At 41.4% G+C, this 18,827-nt stretch overlaps 1 protein-coding gene across 2 annotated transcripts in view; it reads left to right on the top strand.

The window, feature by feature from the left end:
* The window catches only part of PHYHIPL (phytanoyl-CoA 2-hydroxylase interacting protein like), a 127,746-nt gene that overhangs the window by 15,382 nt on the left and 93,537 nt on the right, over positions 1-18,827 (top strand). The window contains exon 1 of one of the 2 annotated variants that reach the window (XM_079312567.1): positions 6,427-6,824. The exons of the other annotated variant lie outside the window; for it this stretch is intronic. Coding sequence (XP_079168693.1) covers positions 6,731-6,824 — 94 coding nt within the window. The 5' untranslated portion in view covers positions 6,427-6,730. Of the gene's footprint in view, positions 1-6,426; positions 6,825-18,827 lie in introns of those variants that run through there. 2 annotated transcript variants of the gene reach the window in all.

Genomic DNA, 18,827 nt, shown 5'->3' with positions numbered 1-18,827 from the left:
TAGAGCTTAGGCCAGTATAAGCCTTTCTCATATCCATAGAAAATGCAGTTTAAAGTTGAGAGATGCAAACATATTCTTCATTTCTCATTTTTTTTGTTTCTGTATTTCCCCATTTTCTTCTAGCTATAGAATAAAATTCCAAAATTATGAAAATATATTTGCCGCTTTCTCCTTCTGCTGTGACTGCAAAGCAAGCATTCTGCAGCTTTGATAGGAAAACCTGTTTTCATGGACTTCCCAACCTGTACAGAGCTCAGGCACACACTCGACTGTAGTTCACTAATAAACCAGTCTCCAGATGTTTGGGGCTGGTACTAAAAGCTGAGTTCACCCATTTGTTCTCCAATTATTTGTCTTTTGGCTGCTGAGTGTTTTTGACAGACAGCTGAGTATTGGCAGCCTGAGAACTGACTGCGAGGCCAATGACAGCTGTGTGGGCTCAGACTCAGATCTGTTTGTCAGAGATATGTACGCATATGCTAGGAATGGTGTTGGGTCTTGCACACGTGAAATAGAAAATATCAGCAACATTAGCTGGTAACCATGGACACAGAAATTATTAAAATAAGGCAGCTTTAGCTGCCCACTTTCTGAGCTACTTGGCTATAGCATCCCCTGTGCACTGCAGAGTAATTTACTCTCTGGTGTCACAGCCAGAGAGCCAGATCGTCTTTGCTGTCACTGTTTTTGAAGACTGACAGAGTTCCAGTTAAATTCCCCTGTTTCCTAGACACCATAGTGCAGGCAGTGTCCAAAACTTTGCTTCATTAGCTCTGTCATCTTGAGGTCTTTCTCTCATTTTCAGCAGCTCCTGCTCCTTGGGAGCTGCACCATGTCTACTTGAAAATGGAAGCATCTCCCATCTTGGCTTTTCAGTTTCCTTATGCAGAGTCCCAAGGACCTGTGCTTGTTCTGTCAAAGCTCTAGTAGATGTAGTATGATCTAGTATGATTATATTTTTTTCCCCTGCAGCTCTGTGGTCTGCTTTGTATCAATTTAACTGCATTTCAGAGCAAGCCAACTTAATTAATGGTTTCCCTCAGGATCTCAAACAGCAGTGTATCAGATTTCTTACTGAAATCCATAAACATTAAATTATCTCCAATTCATTTCTTCAGTCCATAACTTTTCCAGTTTTTTAAAAAACTAGAATAAAGCTTGTTTGCCAATATTTTCATTTAATATTTAATGAACATATGCTGTTTTATTGTAAAGACGTGAGTCACCTTGACCTTGTTTTCTATTAGCATTTCATGCTCAGATCTGAAGTTGCCACATCATCTGTTGAAAAACCACTTTTCATGGGAGACTTTGGAAATTGTAATTCTGAATTTCCCAAGAACCAGTTTTTCTCCTCCCTTACAGACAGCCCTCTGTCAAGGATCCTACTGAGCAGGGAAGTGCGGCCCTTTGACTCCTTAAAAATAATTATTTATCACTGAAAAACATTTTGTGCCCATTTCCCTCTATGCTGTGTTTCTATGCCATCAGTTTTCTAGATCAGGAAGGCCTCACCTTCTCTTTTTAATTTTAAACTCTGCTATGAAGACATCCAAGTATTTGATTGTGTTTCCATTTCTGTCTGTGACAGTTGTGCTGCTGAGATGGAGGGGAGAGAGAAAGGCTGGTAGTGAGGGTCGTGTTGAGAGCTGCACCCTCGTGCTGGGGTGCTGTCACAGAGGCACTCAGGGTGTGACCAACTGCAGAGCCAAGGCTAGGCAGTCAAAGGGGATGCAGAGTTGAAGAGGTAGCACTAGAATGCAGGGTTTAGGCCTCCTAGGAAGTGGGACAGCATTTGGAATAACTGTTTGCCAGCAAGATGGGCTTCACCTCAGCCAAGCCTGGCTGGCTATAGTTATTCTGGTGGCATTATACTTCTCCAAGGCTTAGATGTGCTTCTTTTTCAAACTGGAACACCCATTGCACATTGAAGACTTCAGAAATTCTAAGTGACACACCACAAGAAGTTGAAATAATGAAAATCCAGCATTCCCAGGATTTAAAATGATAGAATATAAAAAATTTGTGAGGGAATCACAAATTCTATTACAAGTAAATAGCCTCTGTCAATCACAGCATATAAAGCCAGACAAGAAGCAAATACTGTACATGTAAACAAACAAGGGCATGAAAAGAAATGCCCAGTTTAAGTCAGAATATAGAAATACAAGTTACATCAAAAGCTCAGTAGAAGTTGAATGCTGTAGTAAAAAGACACAAATCATACAGGCACGGCAGCTCACATCATGAGAGGGTAAACTTCCTAAGTGTTTTTAGGATGGTGTCAAGAAAAAAACCACCTACTTCATATGTTGTCTTTGGATGTGTGAAGTTCCTGTAAGGACTTCAACACATGTTTGTGTAGGTAATAAGCTTTTGTAGGATAGATGATTTTGTATGGATTTTTTTTCATTTGGTTGATTTTTAAATGGGTTTATAAACAAAAATTGGAAAAGGGGAGGAACAAATGGTCAGTCTTCACAAGGGAATATGATCTCCATTGAGAATGCAGAGCAACCCACTGTTTAATGAACTCAGCTGTGTGGGAAAACAGGTGACTAGTAAGGGACAGCATTTGATAAAGGTGTCAAGTCACTTGGGACAGTTCAAGCAGATGTTACTCAGGATTATTCAAACTGCTAGGACTATGATTCTTAAAATTCTTAGCAGCTGTATAAGAAAAGGTCAAGGACTTTGTATTGATAAAAACTGACTTTTAAGTTCAATAGCAGTAGGAAACAGCTCCAGCCATGCTAAGCCAGGGATGAGGTCCAAATTAACTATTGCCTTTTTAGGAAGAAGTTGGTCATTATGAAAACTTGTTTGAAAATATCTGCCCAGTGATACTAATGAAGATATCCAATGACATTTTTCTTCCCTGAGATCTACCAGTTAGTTTTTTCCTTGTGAAATGCCTTTGTTTCAAATAAATTATCTTATTAATGCTATTGTGTAAAGTAAATGAAGTACATCTTCCAACCCCCAACTTAACCCTCTAGCATTTGGAAGTGTGTACGTTCCTATTTTAAAATTGGAATTGTGTTGGTTTGGCTTCAGCCTAGTTCTAATGTAAAAGTTTTGCTCTGAATTTTCTCAAAAGCTTTCTGTTGGTATTTTATTTTAATCTGCTTGTATATAATTTTCTTAGTTTAGAAACTTTCACTTTTTCTATGTCAGGGATTTATACAATTTAATTCAATGGAGATCCAGCACTGGTAAAAGTTTTATACAATTGAGGTGATCTTTAGTTTGCAAACTTGGTGGTATTTGTAGATTTTCTCAAAGGAATATATCACTTTGTTTTATACACACACAGGTTATCTACAGTACATATTCACAGCTGCTTCTGTTTGCTCAGTTTTGTCTTGACATTAATAAGCTTGCCTTCAGTTTGAGAATTACACCTGAAAGAGTTATTTAATAAAAGCAATAAATGAATTTCATAAAAGTTTAATTTTTGAAGGATTAGTTCTTTAAGAACTTTCATTCACTGATTGACTGCACAGGGTCTAAAATGAAGTTTTCTTAAATAATCAGTGGTATTAAAACCTCTTGACATCTCCCTTTTGACTTAAACCTTTTATTTATTTTTAAAAAAATTAGTTTTTGCAGTGTTGTAATATGGACATGAATATTTAAATTGTTTGGATTCCTGAACAGAGCAGAAGCAAGAAACTCTTCTGCAATAACATCCAACAAATTGAGAATTGTATAAGAAAATAATCAAACCATGGCAAATCTCCATCTTTGAAAGCCCACTGCAGTACAGAGGGAGCAGATTGTTTGCTTTATGAAATTTAATCACCAAAATGAACTTCAAAACAGCTTTTCATGATTGAACAAAGGGTCTATCTGCATATAGAAGGGCCCATATAAAAATGTTACACAACATGCAAGTTCTTCTTGCTGATCAGTTACTCATTCTGCTGATTTGTTTCCTACAAATTTGTTCACTCTCTTGACCACAAAGATGTATTTGCTATTCTGTGCTGAACTGATCTGTATTTTAAAAAGGTTTTAACCCTCAGAGGGTTTTTCATTGGAGCTGCTTTTCATTAATTTTTCCTGATAATATATGTAGAAGGATGGAAAGAAATAAGTAATTTATTGTTTTATTTGAACTAGTCACTTAGGACTAAGAAGATTATTTTTTTTTCCTCTGGAAGTGTAATAGCTGGCCTTTAAGAGAATTGGCTTATTGTTCTGACAAGATATTGAAGTTCATTTTTTATGAAAATATTTTTCAAAGCTTGACATTGTTAAATGAGAAAATATAAATTCTTTCATTCCTCATTATTATGTATGCTGCACCACTGAAATCATAAACAAGAATTTAAGTGGAAGAAAGATTCATGGCTGCTTCTCTATTCTTCTCCTCTTCTTCCCCCCATCATCCCCTCAAAGTCTGTTACAACTATGAATCCACTTATAAATAATACATTTTAAAAATTACTGTTTCTTGACTGCACTGGAGCTCTGGCGAAGTTTGACACCTAGAATACAAATGCAGCCTTATCACTGTACATTAATTGCTAATTCCTTAGAACTAAGCTGTGGAATGGTTGCAACTGTCACAAATATTTTATTTATTATTTTTTAAAATGGAGTTCCTTCCCTGAGTGAGAAATACATTGGTTCAGTTGAATTACAGACAGTTCCCAAGAAGGATAAGCTCTGTACCTTGCAGCAATTTTTCTTTCAATTAAGAAACTAATATATTGACCTATTTTTTCCATCCTCTGAAAATATCTCAGGAGTATCTTCCATTAAGTGAGAGCTAATCTGAGCTGATATCAACTCTCTCTTTCTCCATCACTTAGATGGGAAGATTAATGTAATGTAATGCCTTGCTCTCAGATAGGAATCAAGTCTGAAGATTTTAAATGGGATCGAATAGGAGAACTTTTACACTTTCATGCACTTTCCTCCAGCTCGGATATGACCAAAAATTGCTGTATCCAGGAAGCAGAGAAAGGAAAGAAAGTGCCTTTCCCCATACATTGATTGTATAAACAACAGAGGCTCTTGTAGGCGATGGATCTCTAACCCTTTTGGGAAGATCCCTCTTTTGCCAAGCCTGGAGAGGGATGCATTTCAGCAACCAAGATACTAATTTTAGCTTCTCTGAGAAAGGCTCATAATGAACACCTTTCTTTCTACCATTGGACTGCTGGTCTGCAGGATGAGCAGAGATGATCCTGGGGAATGGGGGTAAACATCACAGTAAGTATTTTATTTCCTGAATGCTCCTTCCCCCTGTACTAATAGAAACTTGATTCTCTGCTGTTACTGTGGCCTGTGATTTCTGACTCCATGGTCTGTAGTACACAGAAGTCTCACAAAGAGGGCGTGTGGTTTCTCTTTGTGCTTGGAAAGTACTTGAAGAATTGAGGCAACAGGCTAAGCATGAGTTTATCTGCCTGGAAACCTGCACAGCCCATCTCATATTGGGCTCCTACTCAACCTATCTTTTGTTTGTTTTATCTACTCAAGAGACCAACCCCACCATTTCATGGCGCCACACTTTCAAGCTGGCTGACCTGGGTATATTTTTTACTTGTGTGTAATATGTATGTATTAGTTTTGAGTAAGCTAATGCAATTGTGAGAATTTTCAGTTGTTGGGGTTTTTTAATATATTTTTATTGGCAGAGTCTGAAACCATTTGAAATGCAGCCATGTTGGCTTGTAGTCTGCAAGGAACAGGGGGAGGAATTGACGTCTGCCAAATGGAAAAGGATAAAACTGGTGTAATGATATGTTGCAATCATGCTGCAAAACCTACCACAGTAAATTACTGCTGTAACAACCTCCTTCCTGTTGCGAAAGGCTTTCTCGTGTCTTCTTGACATTTCAGTTCTCGAGAGAAAGTTGTCTCTGCACCCCCTAGCACTGACTGAATGATAAGCTTCTTTGAGGACAAGCTGAAAAGCAAACATGGCAACCAGGATGGTCAAGTGCCTGGTCTGGGGCTGGATGCTGCTGCCAGACACAAGCACCATCAGTCTGTAGTGGCTAACCCATGGTGTTAGCCACATAGGCAGGGCTTCATCCAGCAAGTTGTACAGTCTTTTCTTCCCTGCCTGCGCAGCTGGTGTCAGTGTCTGGAGGTCACACAAAGTTTTCATGGCATCACCTCCCGAACCCAGCCACTGGGATGCTCTCCCCTGTGCCTGTAGCCGTGGTTTGGCCAAGCTTGGTGGCCAAGGGGGAGTGTTGCTCTCTGATGTGGCCTGTGGGAAATAAGCTGCAGCTCCTGGTTCTGTCTGTCCCAGATGCATTTCCTCTCCACAGACATTGTGCTGTATTTGGCACACAGTTGTGTTTTGTTAACAGTAAATGAAGGAGCGAAAATGGAGAGAGCCAGAAAACTGAATTACTGTCCTGGTTTCAGAGCAATCCTCCGACAGGGAGGGAAGAAGGTGACAACCTCAGTATGGGAAAGTTTTCAGGCTGCTCTCTAAGTTGTTTATGTTCCGTGGAGAAAGTGGTTTGGGTCATCTGAATCCAAATTCATGTTTGAGAAAAAATTATTCATTGGCTGAGGGGAAGGAGGAAAGAGCCTCCTTCTTTAGGGGTAAGCAAAGAGAATCCTGGTGGTTTCAGAGATGTGAGGTGATGGCCCTTTGACAGCACTTTCTAGAAAAGCATCATACAAAACCTCATTTGCCAGTTAGCACTAAAACAAGAAAACATGGGAAGGAACTCATCAGAGCTGCCTTGTACTGGAAATGTACAAACCACCTGGTGTGATCCATGTTGTCAGACCAGTCACAGGGGGACATCTCTTCCCAAAGGTTTCACCTCCTGCTTGTGAGATAGATGGTGAGTATTGAGAATGATGGGAGTTATAGATAATCTGTAAGTCTCTAAAAGCCAAATGGAATAGAAACTCCCTTTTCTCAAGACACTTTCCAGCCTGGAAAATGATGTGGCTCCCAGCACCCTGTGCTTTGCTAGGTGCTGCTTTGACTGGTCTTAGATTTTTCACAGCATCTGAGCCTGCTGTGCTGTCTCCCTTGAATATGAATGCACTTATAATTTCTCTTCTCTGGTGTGTACACAATTATATTTGCTGAAATAAAGTCAAACCAAAAAACAACAGCCTTGCCCCACCCCAACTCCCATCATTACATTCCTGTACTTGAAGTTTGCACCAAATCCTTGTGCTCCCCAAGCTCCCAACCTCTGTTGCTTCCAATAATAATAAAACCTGAAAAGGCTTGTCTTGTCCTCTATATAGCTACAACAAAATTAGTGTAGATTTAGCTGTGTTATTCCCTTCAGCTGTCTGGCAGTATTCCCTTTCTTTCTCTCAAAATCCTCCCTGTGAGGAATGAGCACAGCTGATCATGGGGATAAGGATCAGCTCAGGGGAATGTGTGCTAGCCAGGGAAATTTTTTCCCTTTGATGCCCATTACTCCCCACCTCTGATGTCTCATGTGCATTTCACATTCTCCAAGCCCAAAATCATCTGAAGTCACAGGCCAGAAGCAGCTTCTCTCCCTGGGCTGTGCAGACCAGATCACCCCTAGGGGATTTTCCCTTGTTAATGTTGCCAGCAAAATATTTTGCATGGCTTGTTGAAGATTCTAACTATTTCCCAGCTATGCCCAGTTTGAACAGAAGGTTGTTAGGAAGAAATGCTGTCTGTTACATTGAAGTGAGTGGTCAAGAAAAGCCCCAAATAAAAGGTCTGAATATACAGGATCTATTTGGCCAATTTATTTCCTTCTCTTTTGCGATTTTTAGCTAGACTTTCTCTCTTAAAATGAAATCTGATCTTTATGGGAATATCTCATTCTCTACAAAGATATGATTTATTTCTTTTTGTTTTTTCATGAGCAGACCAAGCACTACATATAAACTGCATGGAGCAGATAAGTTGAAATATGTTTAAAAGTGGGCTTTTTTTACATAACAGAAGTGAGTCTATCTCAATTTTTCATGTGCTGGATCTTCTCTATGGAAAATCCATAAAACAAAATGGGAAATAAGAAACCATTTCTCTGCTGCTGATGTAAAATAACAGAGAGGAGGAAGTTTATGAATTACAATGGATCAAGCAAAAATACCTTCCTGACTACGCTTTCAAAAAAACAAAACAAAACAAAAAATGAACAAGTCAGCAGTCCTTCATAGCACTGGAATCAGTTTGGGCACAGATGCAGTCCAGTTTTGCCATCAAGGGAATTTGGTCGTATGGCTTGTGATACGAAATTGTCTTAGCCATATGAACCTTTAATCATTAATGTCACAGAGAAGTAATCTCCAATTGTTTTTGGGTAATTACACAAAGTGGTAAACAAAGGGGATGGAGTGTGGCTTGGGATTAGACTGGAAAGGGATGGCATGTTTCCAGAACATGATTTAGTTTCCTGCTCTGAGGACCGGGCACAGGGAAAAGGTGAGTGGCTGGAGGCAAACAGGAACCAGAGCTGGGGTCTCACTGTGTGAGGCTGTGCTATGAGGGAAGTATTTTGCTTCCCCAGTAGTTCCAAAAATCAGCATCTTTCCTACATTGAGGGAATGTGTTGGGAAGCACATGAGAGTGGCCTCTACCACCCTCTGTCTTCATGGTGGTTGGAGAAGTAAGAGAAGTGTCTGGGCAATGCTTCCTCCACAGCAGCACCTTTGACCTTTGGGGGTTGCTTTTGCTCTTGCCCCATCTTTCATTCCTCAAAAACCTCAGAGGGTTCCAGCTGGGAGTAAAGGAGGAGAGAAGGGGCAGTGGTGCCTGGCCTACTATCCTGCATTGCTTTAAATCCCTTCACAGTGAGGAGAATCAGGGCAATGAATGGCCCTTGTAAGCATGTAGTTCACAGGAGCTGAAAGGTGCCTCACCAAAGAGATTTAGTTTATTTCTGCAGGTTGCTCCAGTAGCACTGGCTGTCAGACTCTATACCTAGTAAATCAGAATTTAAGCTCTAGGAAAGTTTTGTTGTTGTCACAGTTCATGGCTTGTCGAAGTTTCCAAGGTAATTCTGATATCTTGTCAGACTAGTTTCCTGATTATTTTAAAATGCACTGAACTAAGTGTTGCATCCACCTAAGGAATACACTTCTTTATACATCCTTTAGAGCATACTTTGCTTGTTTACTTTGTCTGTTCTCTCAATTTTTGTTGTCTGAGATTTTTTTAAGAAAAATCCAGCCTGCTGTAGGGTTTATCTCTGTTTTTCTGCTGCCTTTTTTTTTTCTTTTTGTTTTTTTTTTTGGTTTTTTTTGCTGCTGGGAGGGACAAAGCTGTGGATGAATGATCATTCAGCTGGGTGATGTCTCTGTTAGATGCTACTCTTCCATCAGCTGTAGGAGAAGTGGCTTTTTTACTCTGCTGGACCACTAGATGGGGAAATTGCATTTGCATTTTTGGCTTGCAAAATGGATCCTGGCAACTGGGCTGAAGCTTTTGATGTACTGAAACATATCAAACCTGTTATCTGCAAGAGGTGTGTGGTGATGACTCAAGTCTTCTCCCCTCTCTTCAGCAACACCACTACATCTCTGCAGGGAGTCAGGGTCTGCTGGGCCATGCTGGGGCTCCAGGTGCTTTTGGGGAGGTAATTTGCAAAGCTGACCTTTAAAGATGTCCCCTCCTCTGAAAGGTTTCTGTGGAGTGGGGCCAGCAGGTGCCTGCCCCACTGCCAAGCTCTGCATGCATCCCACAGCTTCACATGGGAAACAGGGAGAGGGCATAAATATTTCAACAGATTTCTGAACAGGGAGCTCCTGAGGCCAGGAAGACATCTGAGCATCCAAGAGCTCATATCACGTTCAAGGCAGGAACAAGAAGCATGAGACAACTTGTGCTCAGGGCCTTCTCTTGCTTTCAGTGCTTTGCAGCTGCTAGACCACTGACTTTTGCATGATGAAAGCATTTCTGAAAAAGTGGCACCTGTATGGCAACACTGAGTCTGATAGTCCTGCAGGTTGGAGGCCGCTGGTTATGGGGCAGAGTAATTAATGGGAAAAACTTTGGTCAGCACAGTAGTGTTTAAAAGTTGGTTATTATAGGTCTTGCCTCAAATGTGATGCATATCAGTACTCAACCATTAGAATATTCTGATTTAAGTAAAAACTTCTAGGACAATGAGGTGGTTTGTATGAACCCTTTTTCTTGTAAGAGAAGACTGGTTGTAGTCCCTTGTGGATTATTCAAATCTGAAAGTCCATGTGCTGGTTTCACGTGGAAGGGGGGAGGGGTGGAGCCGCCTGAGGGAAAGCAGCACCAGGCTGGAAATAGGAGGGTGTCCCATCTCTGGGGGCTTCCCCTGTGAGCTACTGGGACAATCAGAGAGCTGATTTAGTGGTGGACAGCTTGGGAAACCAATTAAAAGTTATTTCACTTTCACAAATCACGTGGATAACGTAGTACCCCATGTGTGCATCATAACCCACAGCACGGCTCTGGAAGGACTGTGGCAATGGGAGGAGAGTCATAATCTGCAATATTTTCCCAGGCAGATGTAGATTGTGAAGGTGAAGACACCCCCCCTAAGCCTAAATCAAAAAAAGGAACTTTTCTCTCTAAGTGAATTGAAATGATTATTTAAGAAGATAACTGACTGAAGTGTTCTCTGTATGTTGTTAAGAAACATGGAATGAAGGGAGGGGGAGGAGGAAATAATCTAGAAATCTGAATTCTTTTTGTGTTATTAATAAATTTCTTCTTGTACCCTTTTAAGTTTTGAGCCCGCTTTGTATCTACTCCTAAATCCTATCTCTAAAGAAATTAAATATATGAAAATTGGCAAAACCAAGTCACACTGTGACAGTCCACAAGGTGATTGGTGACATGGTAATGCTACCTAAAGATGCAATTAAAAACAAAAATGGGCTGCAGGTTACAGGGATGACTTTCCTTGCTGCAGGGTAGGTGACAGGATTGCAGCACTGATTTGACTCAGTGCTACAGTAATTCAATAGCAACTTTCTTTATGTAGTGCTACTTACAGAGCAGATGTGCCTTCTGCTCAAACACGTAAAGTTTTTCAGACTTTCTACAGACAATATAACTTTGGAAAGCAGCTTTATTCCTCTAAAGGTGTTGCTGTACTATTTTGGGGAAGACATTTAAAGCAGTGCACCCACTGTTGTGTGAAAGCAGCTACAAAAGCATGCACCTCTGCCTGTGCAGGCAGGGAAATGAGCCATATTGTGAGAAGCTATTTTCACACTGCAATGGCTGCACTGCTGGCTTGGATGAAAGGTAGATAAACACCAATACCCCTTGCTTTGATCTCTTAGAGTAGTTTCTGATTTCTTTCTGTTGTGCTAGAGGGGAAATACTGTAGTATGATTGGAGGCACTGTTGGTGGTGGTGGAGGCAGCAGTGCAGGAGAGGGCTGGATCTCAAAAGCTTTTGCAACAGGCTGCAAAACTGAACACTGCTCTGGTATGTCAGGAAGCTAGATTGCTTCCAGTCATATCACAGTGATGGCACTGAAAAGCATTTTCTTACCTTTGAACTATCTTTCACACTTCGTGATCTGCACAGGGTGCTTTCTGCACTTTAATTTTTTCCAGTTAAGTGGAGGTTATTCTGTATCCTGAACTAGAAAGAGCCCTTTTGTACAGAGGTGGGTGACGTCTCTCAGATCCCCATCATGTCTGATGAAGCTGAGGTCCAAAGATACTGCATCAAAATTAGATTTTAAAAATTTATCTGAGGATTGGCACAGAGAAATCAAGGAGGTGAGACATAATCATAGTCCAGCATTCTCTGGGATTGAAATGGAAGTGTTGTTACAGCCTTAGCTTGTAGTTTATGCTCTTTGTCAAGAACCACTTGGGTGTCTATTATCTTTATCTATTCATAGGCTAGCACTGAGCTTTGCTTCCCACCACCCTTTTGCAACCAAGGATTAAAGGCAAAAGCTGGAGACCACATGCTCCCTGTACAGGATCCGTACCTCAGCAGGTTAGAGAGAATTGGACATCCTTTGGGTAATAGGCTCGCACAGGCTGGCTTTATGGACTGAATGCTGGAGAGGCACAAATACATGACTGACAGTTCCTTCAGTCCTTCAAGGGCTTCCCAGAGCTCTCTGAGCTCTGATTTTTAATGGAGGCCGGTCTGCTGCCACACACAGTTATTAGCAAATGCCTATCTAATGCTTTCTAAGCAACTCTAAAGGTAGGTGAAACAAATTATGAAAATGTATCACTTGCTCTTCTATTGGTTTAGTTCACTGCATTTCACAACACATTGCATCAAATCAGTTTCACTGTTTGCCTGCCTGGTCTGTCAGATTTTGGTTCTGTGGGGTTTTTATACATGCCTGGTGGAGGGAACCATAAGGATTGTAAAATCACAAAAAAAAATAGCTGGAATGCTGTAGTGTGGTGCCTGTAGCTATCTGGAAACTGAAAATAAATAGATTTGTAGTAAACTGAAATGTTCCTTCAAAACCCAAATTATATTTAATCTGCATGTGTGAATTTCTTGTCATCTTCAGTGTTTAGGCTGAAATTCCCAAGCCAGTTGGGAATGGTCCCCTGTCACTTTTGAGAGGTCTCTAATTGCAAATAATTAATTAAAGGGTAGATATATCTCATTTGATTTCTGGAATAATTTACCAAATTCTCACCTTTGCTTTCAAATTTCTTTACATCAAGAGAGTTTGCAATTTGCATATTCAATTAAAAATTATTTGCTTCCTTGACCTTTGATACACAGTGTGAACATCATTTGGCCACCCACTTTTTTATAGCCAATGTTATTAGCAAAAGGCTTTTAATTACTGAGGTATGGTTGAATTCCTGTGAACTAGCATTTACAAAGCTAAGTACCAAATATTGTGATGCTGCATATGACTGTTCCTAAGAACTGAGCCTCTACTGCTCTCAAACCTTTGCTATACACAATGTGCACCTGCACCTCCACAGCCTTTGCCTCATCAGGGTAAACACCATTGGAAAGCCAGTGTTTAGGCTGTGGGAAATGCCTGAGGTGCATTACCACCTGGAGTTAACAGTCCCATTCCAAACAGTTCTACAGAGTGATTGTATCCAGAAACAAGAGTGAGGAACCCAAGTGTAAACAGTCAGGTTGAGAGTATGTAATTTCACTACTAATTTTGGATGCAGGACTTGTGACTGTCCTTTCATAGTGAAAAGGAAGGGAAAGGGATGCCTCACCTGGGATAGCCCTTCTATGCTCCCTCCTTGCCAGGGCTGCTACATTGGGAGGACAGAAGCATCACTTCTTTTTTCTTTTCCCACTAAGAGCTGTACTGCTTGGTCTTGGACAGCTTTGTAGTGACAGAGGTAATACCTGTAGTTTCCTTCCAGCAGTAGGTAGTTAGAGCTCTTCCAATCCTCACTTTGGGGAAAATTACAGTTCAGCTACACAAGAGCAGCTCAAAGTCATAAACTTATTGGTACCCTGACAAAGCAATCCTTTCTGCCCTCTCTCTAATCGAGTCGGCCGTCTGCATGGGAAGCTGGTACAGAAAATGTCTAAATGAAGATCTAGAAATCCCAACTGGGGGTTTACATAAGCCTTTTGCTTTCTCTAGGCCCAGAGCTTAGATAAATAATAAATAAATCTCTCTGATAATGTGTCTATGCTGACCAGCTCCAGACAAATGCTCACTTGTTCTGATGTAAAATGTCCCAAGTGTCGTAGGCCAAAAATAAAACGTGTTGGTTTTTTCTCTCTTGCTCTCTTTTTTCTTCTTTTTTTTTCATCTTATTTCTGGCTTGGCCTTCAATTACATCAGTAATACACACAGCTGCAGGCTGAACAGGGATGCTCTATAATCTGGCCAATACGACAATGACATTGCATGGCACAATTCAGAGACAGTCAGATTTTCATGTCTCCCAAAATCTGCCGCCTCCTCGTGACTTTCCACCTGCATAATGACAAAGGGTGGGGCTTGGTGCACTTAGAAGGGAATGTGAATTTCCCATTTTGATTATTCCTTCAGGACTTTATACTTTCTTTCTCAGTTTACATGCTGGGCATCATAGGTAACCTAAATTCTTTCAAATCAGCTACTCATGGAATTTTCTGACAGATTTTTCTGTGTCCTGTGATTTCTTTGCTTTTGTGATCAGAGTAGTTGGACCTGCTTCCACCATGGCACACCCCAGGTTGAAGGGTGTAAAAGCAAGGCAGCTTGCACAGGTAGCTAAGCACACTGTGCTGCATCCTAACCCTGCTATTAAACTCAGAAATTTTAATGGAAGTTCAGTGTAAGGAGATTTGTAAACTGAGAACTTGTTCCACTTGATTCTTGCAGAGGGAGTACAAAGCTTCAGTGGTTTCCTTGCACAAAAGAATGTATTAATTATCTGTACCAAGTGTTTTGACATCATCAAAGGACCTGCACTTCTCAAATAGTTTGTCTTGCATCATCTGGGTGCCTAGTGAGCTGTGTTTGTAGAGATCTGAAGCTGGTCCAGGTGTGTGCTGGGCCCGACCCAGCAATTCCTGAGCTCTGTACAGGTTTCTTTCCACAGTGCTGCAGCCACTGCCTCTGTCTTCTGCAACCATGTCTGTCCATTCTCACTGAGCCTACAGTTGACTGCACAGCCTCCAATTGCATGAGGAAATACCTTCCATGCACACTTTGAGAAACAAAGGCAGGGAAACTGTACTTGAAAAAGTTGGATGGTAGGAGGGAGGGAGTGCTCACTAGTCATGTGTGCAATATGCACCCTTCAAACACGTGAGCTCCTGGCAAAGGCTGAAAGTCTAAGAGGAGAAAATAGATAGTGAGTGCTCAGCTCAAAGCTGGAGACCAGACAGGACTGCCTATTAAATTTTTTTTTTTTTAGTACTGTGGTCCTCCCCTGTGCTGTCCTTAAAGCCCATTTTGTAAAACCAGCTGTAAAGAGGCTGCATGATTTACTGCTCAGTTTACTACAAAACTGCACAATTCACTAAAAGAACTGAGGAGTAATGTCAAACTAAAAATGTAAATTAAGAGCTTGAAGGGAGGGTTACATGTCAGAACATCAGGGGACCATTTAATAATCACAAAAGCCATTTATTCCACATATAAAATACAATATGAAGAAAAATATTTTGCTTTGGCTTGCAAGAATTTGAGAGGTCTGAATCACTGGCACTGATCTCTTAGGTTGACTCTCAACATGGGCAAAAGAACAGTGATGGAGGCAGTAGCCTGGGGAGGTACAGGGCAGTGAGGAATTAATCTTGGCCTTCTTTTATAGGGGAAAAAAAAAGGCAGGTCACTGTTAGCTGATTCATTAAGGAAGCTGTGACACTCAGTATCTTGTCCTGTGCTTCTGTGGCTTAATAAGTACTGAGGGATGCACAACAGATAATAGTGATTGCTGTTTTAGATGTGTGTACCCATGGTTTGAGGAATTGAGGCTTTAAACCACACATTTGAGATTACACTTGGCATGAAAAAAATAAATGGGATGGCTATGGAAGGAAAGTGGGATTTTGGAGGATTGGAAGTTTCATGACATTTTTGGTAATGCTTGTGCTCCAACCAAGCAGTTGGTCTTGCAGCACTTCACAAAGTCAGTGTCACACATCAGCCTGTGAGACCATGCACGCCTGGCTGTGCTGCTGGCTGCCCCTTCCTGCCTGGAACCTGGGCTCTGCAGTGACACAGCTGGGCCTGTCACAGGAGGTGCAGAGCTGCACACCTGGGCTGAGGTGCTGCTGCTCACCTGGGGTCCAGCTCTGTGTGACTCTCATCCAGCCCTTTGATGTGCTGCTGCTTTAGGGAAGGAACTCCTGAAATGTTTTAGGGAGTGACACATTCCCACAGATGCAGGCAGCCACCCATTTGGTTTTGTAGTCTGCTGCTGCTCTTCTTCTGATCTTTCACTTTGTTTTCTTTCTCACTGCCTTTTTTCCCCCTGTTCTTCACTTGGGCAGGGAGCCTCCAGTTGCCTTCCAGCTCATGTGCAGCCCCTGTTGCTGTTGCCAGGAAGGAGTGATCACTCTTTGTCAGTGTGTAAGGCTTTTGCTGCTGCCACAGTCTTGCTGTGAGTCTGCACATATTGCAGTCACTCTTTCAACTGAAACCATTGCTTGGAGCCATAAAGAACTGTGTCTGATGGGGATGTGGTCAGCATTGGAAAAGGAAGCTACACTGTATGCTTTCACCCAGTCTTTAGAAAGAGAATCTTCTCTACAATCCTGGATGTGACACTTCCATGATCAAAACATGATAAATCCCAGTGTGGAGTATTGAAACAGTATTAGAAGGATTTTTCACCTTCCCACCTGCACCCTTAGAAAGTGTTAGCATGGTGAAGGAACTGAGGTTTTTTTTCTTATGGGGCAGGAAGGAGCTGGGACTGAAAAACTGCCACCTCCCCATCCCCTGCTTCCCACAGCCAGCAAAACGTCAAAGTACATTTCCTTTTGTGAGAGGACAGTACAGAGACTTCCTCAGGAGAAAATTTGTTCAGGGTGTGAAGTTTCATACTTTTTCTAACTGTCAATGACACTTTTCAACAGCAGCAATTATGTTACTAACCTGGCATTGACTTCTCTAAGTAAAGGCATTTGCTTCAAAGCAGTCCCTGTGCTCAGGGTGTGAGGAAAATGGAGTCCCAGTCTGGAAGGGAAATACAAGCTGTGGGTTAGTGCTTGTCTCATTCTCCAGTGAACATCTGAACAACTGCACAGATACAGAGCAGAAATAAACTTGGACAGCTCTGTTCACAAGGGTTGTAACAGCAGAAGGGGCACAAGGAGGACAGCACTGGACAGGGAATACACACACGCTGATAATGTATTCTTCAGGCTCCCTTATCTCACACATGGGAAAGCACAGCTCTATCTGTGGGCTGAGCTAGACCAGGAATATGCTGAAACCTCAGTGCAGCTCTATAGCGGATGTTCAGGTTCAACCTGCCTGAGCTTTTGCCAGACACTGACTCAAAACAGCTATTGAAATCCCTGCCAGTATCTCCTGGCAGCAGCTTGGGTAGAAGTGCAAAAGAAGAAAGAGTCTTGCTATAAAAGCAGCTTTTCTGTCTTGCTGATTAAGGGCAGCAGGTCCTGTTCTCCTTGACAGAGCCACAAGGTGCTGGATGTGCTGCTCTGCTGCTGCCAAGGAGCAGTTTGATAATTTCCTCCTGTCATCCTGAGTGAAAAACTCCCCATTCCTCTACAATGCAAAGCCATGAGCCCAAAGGGTCTCAGCAAATGGAGAATTTGGGCAATTCCTGAGAATTTCCTCACTGGGGAAAACAGTGCCATGGTCATTTAATAATAGATTACATGACCACTGACAAGTCTGGTTATTCCTTTATTCTGTCATTAGCATACAAGATATTTTGAAAAGATATTTTAAAAGCAAAACCAAAGTGGTTCCGGATGGAAAAGCTTTTGCATCCCTGATTGCATTACCTGGAGGCTGATAGTTGCTTGTGTCTCAGTCTGGGCTTTTCTGACTGTAAACAGAAATAGCTGTAATGAGATATTAAAGAGAAGGGAGCACTGAGAAGAGATTGAATGGTTTGAGATGAAGATAGCACTAAGCATTGTACAGAACAAGCCCAGCTTTGTTTTCTGTAAGGGAAGTGTGTTCAACTTCTCTTTCCACCCTCTCTTTCTTTCTGTAGTAAGACTGGTATTTCTCTTACTTGGATTAGCCTGTAGAAAATACCAAAATGAACCTTCAGCTTTTCTTGGAAATGGTTCATTTAAAGAGGCTTATGCAGAAGTACTGGGATAAATAGGCACCCTCTGAACAGAACCCAAAGAGATGCTTAACAGAAATCATGCCTTCTCCTAGAAAGTGTAAACCATGCTCCATTTAAAAACAAACATCCCCCAGCAGCAATATTTCTTGTTACTAATAACCACGCACATGGAGTGTCACTTGTATCAAACACTGTGTCCCCTTCTGTGTTTCACAGGTCTTGACAATCTGTATACACTGTAGCATGTGGGCACAAATCACAGTAAATCCCAGTTGAGGACAAACGAAACTCTTGGTGTTAGGGGGATTCCTTAATGAAAAATAAGAACTCCCTAAAAATCATAATGTTTTAGATGTGTTGGTGGCAGGAGTATGCCAATATCCCTGGACAATAATGAGTTTACTGGGCTGGCCATGGTCTGTGTGCTCTGTGCACACCAGGCAAGCGAGCAGCTCCTGGAGCATCTCCTCAGCCCATCAGTCCCACTCATGGGGTAGCTGTATTCACTATACTCAGAGACTTCCTGTCCCTGCATCACTCAGATCTGTGCTGGCTATACCATGGACAGGATGTGCAATGGATTTGAAAGCAGTTTTTCCTTGCTTTTATCTGGATAAACCCTGATTTCGTGGAGTTGTCTTTGGTATTTGTAAACCTGTATTGATGGCAGGAATTGCACTCCCTAGGATAATAGAAAGCTAGAGGGAGAGTAAAGAGAAAGGTTGTTTAGAGCATGAGTGTGATAGTTTTGGAATAGCAGACTGCTAATTATACCTCTCTCATCTATCTGAGAGGGTTTGTAATAAAAAACAAAAATAAGAGTCCTTTCATGCAGAATTAATTTTGCTATTCACAGTCCAGTGGGCATATCTTTTTAATGGAGTCAGATGCACCTACACTGGATGTGTTTACCTCTGAGTGTGTGTGTGTATATATATATATATATATATATTTTTTTTTTTTTTATACCAGTCTGCAATGAAACAATGTTAACCTCTGCAGGAAAGTTCTTAAGTCTTCAGTAGAGTTAAACTATAGTTAGAAACCAGATGAGGGCTGCTATTATGTTATGGGTAGTCTCTGCTACTAGCACAGAGCTTATGCAACCTGCTAAGGTGCAGCTAAGATTGCAAAGATGTCTTGGGTGCATGGACTGCAAGTCTGGCACAATCCAACTA

This window comes from Erithacus rubecula (genome assembly GCF_903797595.1).
Source record: "Erithacus rubecula genome assembly, chromosome: 9".
Classification (NCBI taxonomy): domain Eukaryota; kingdom Metazoa; phylum Chordata; class Aves; order Passeriformes; family Muscicapidae; genus Erithacus; species Erithacus rubecula.
Note: the sequence above shows the minus strand (reverse complement) of the source record. Positions and strands in the feature narration are given on the sequence as shown.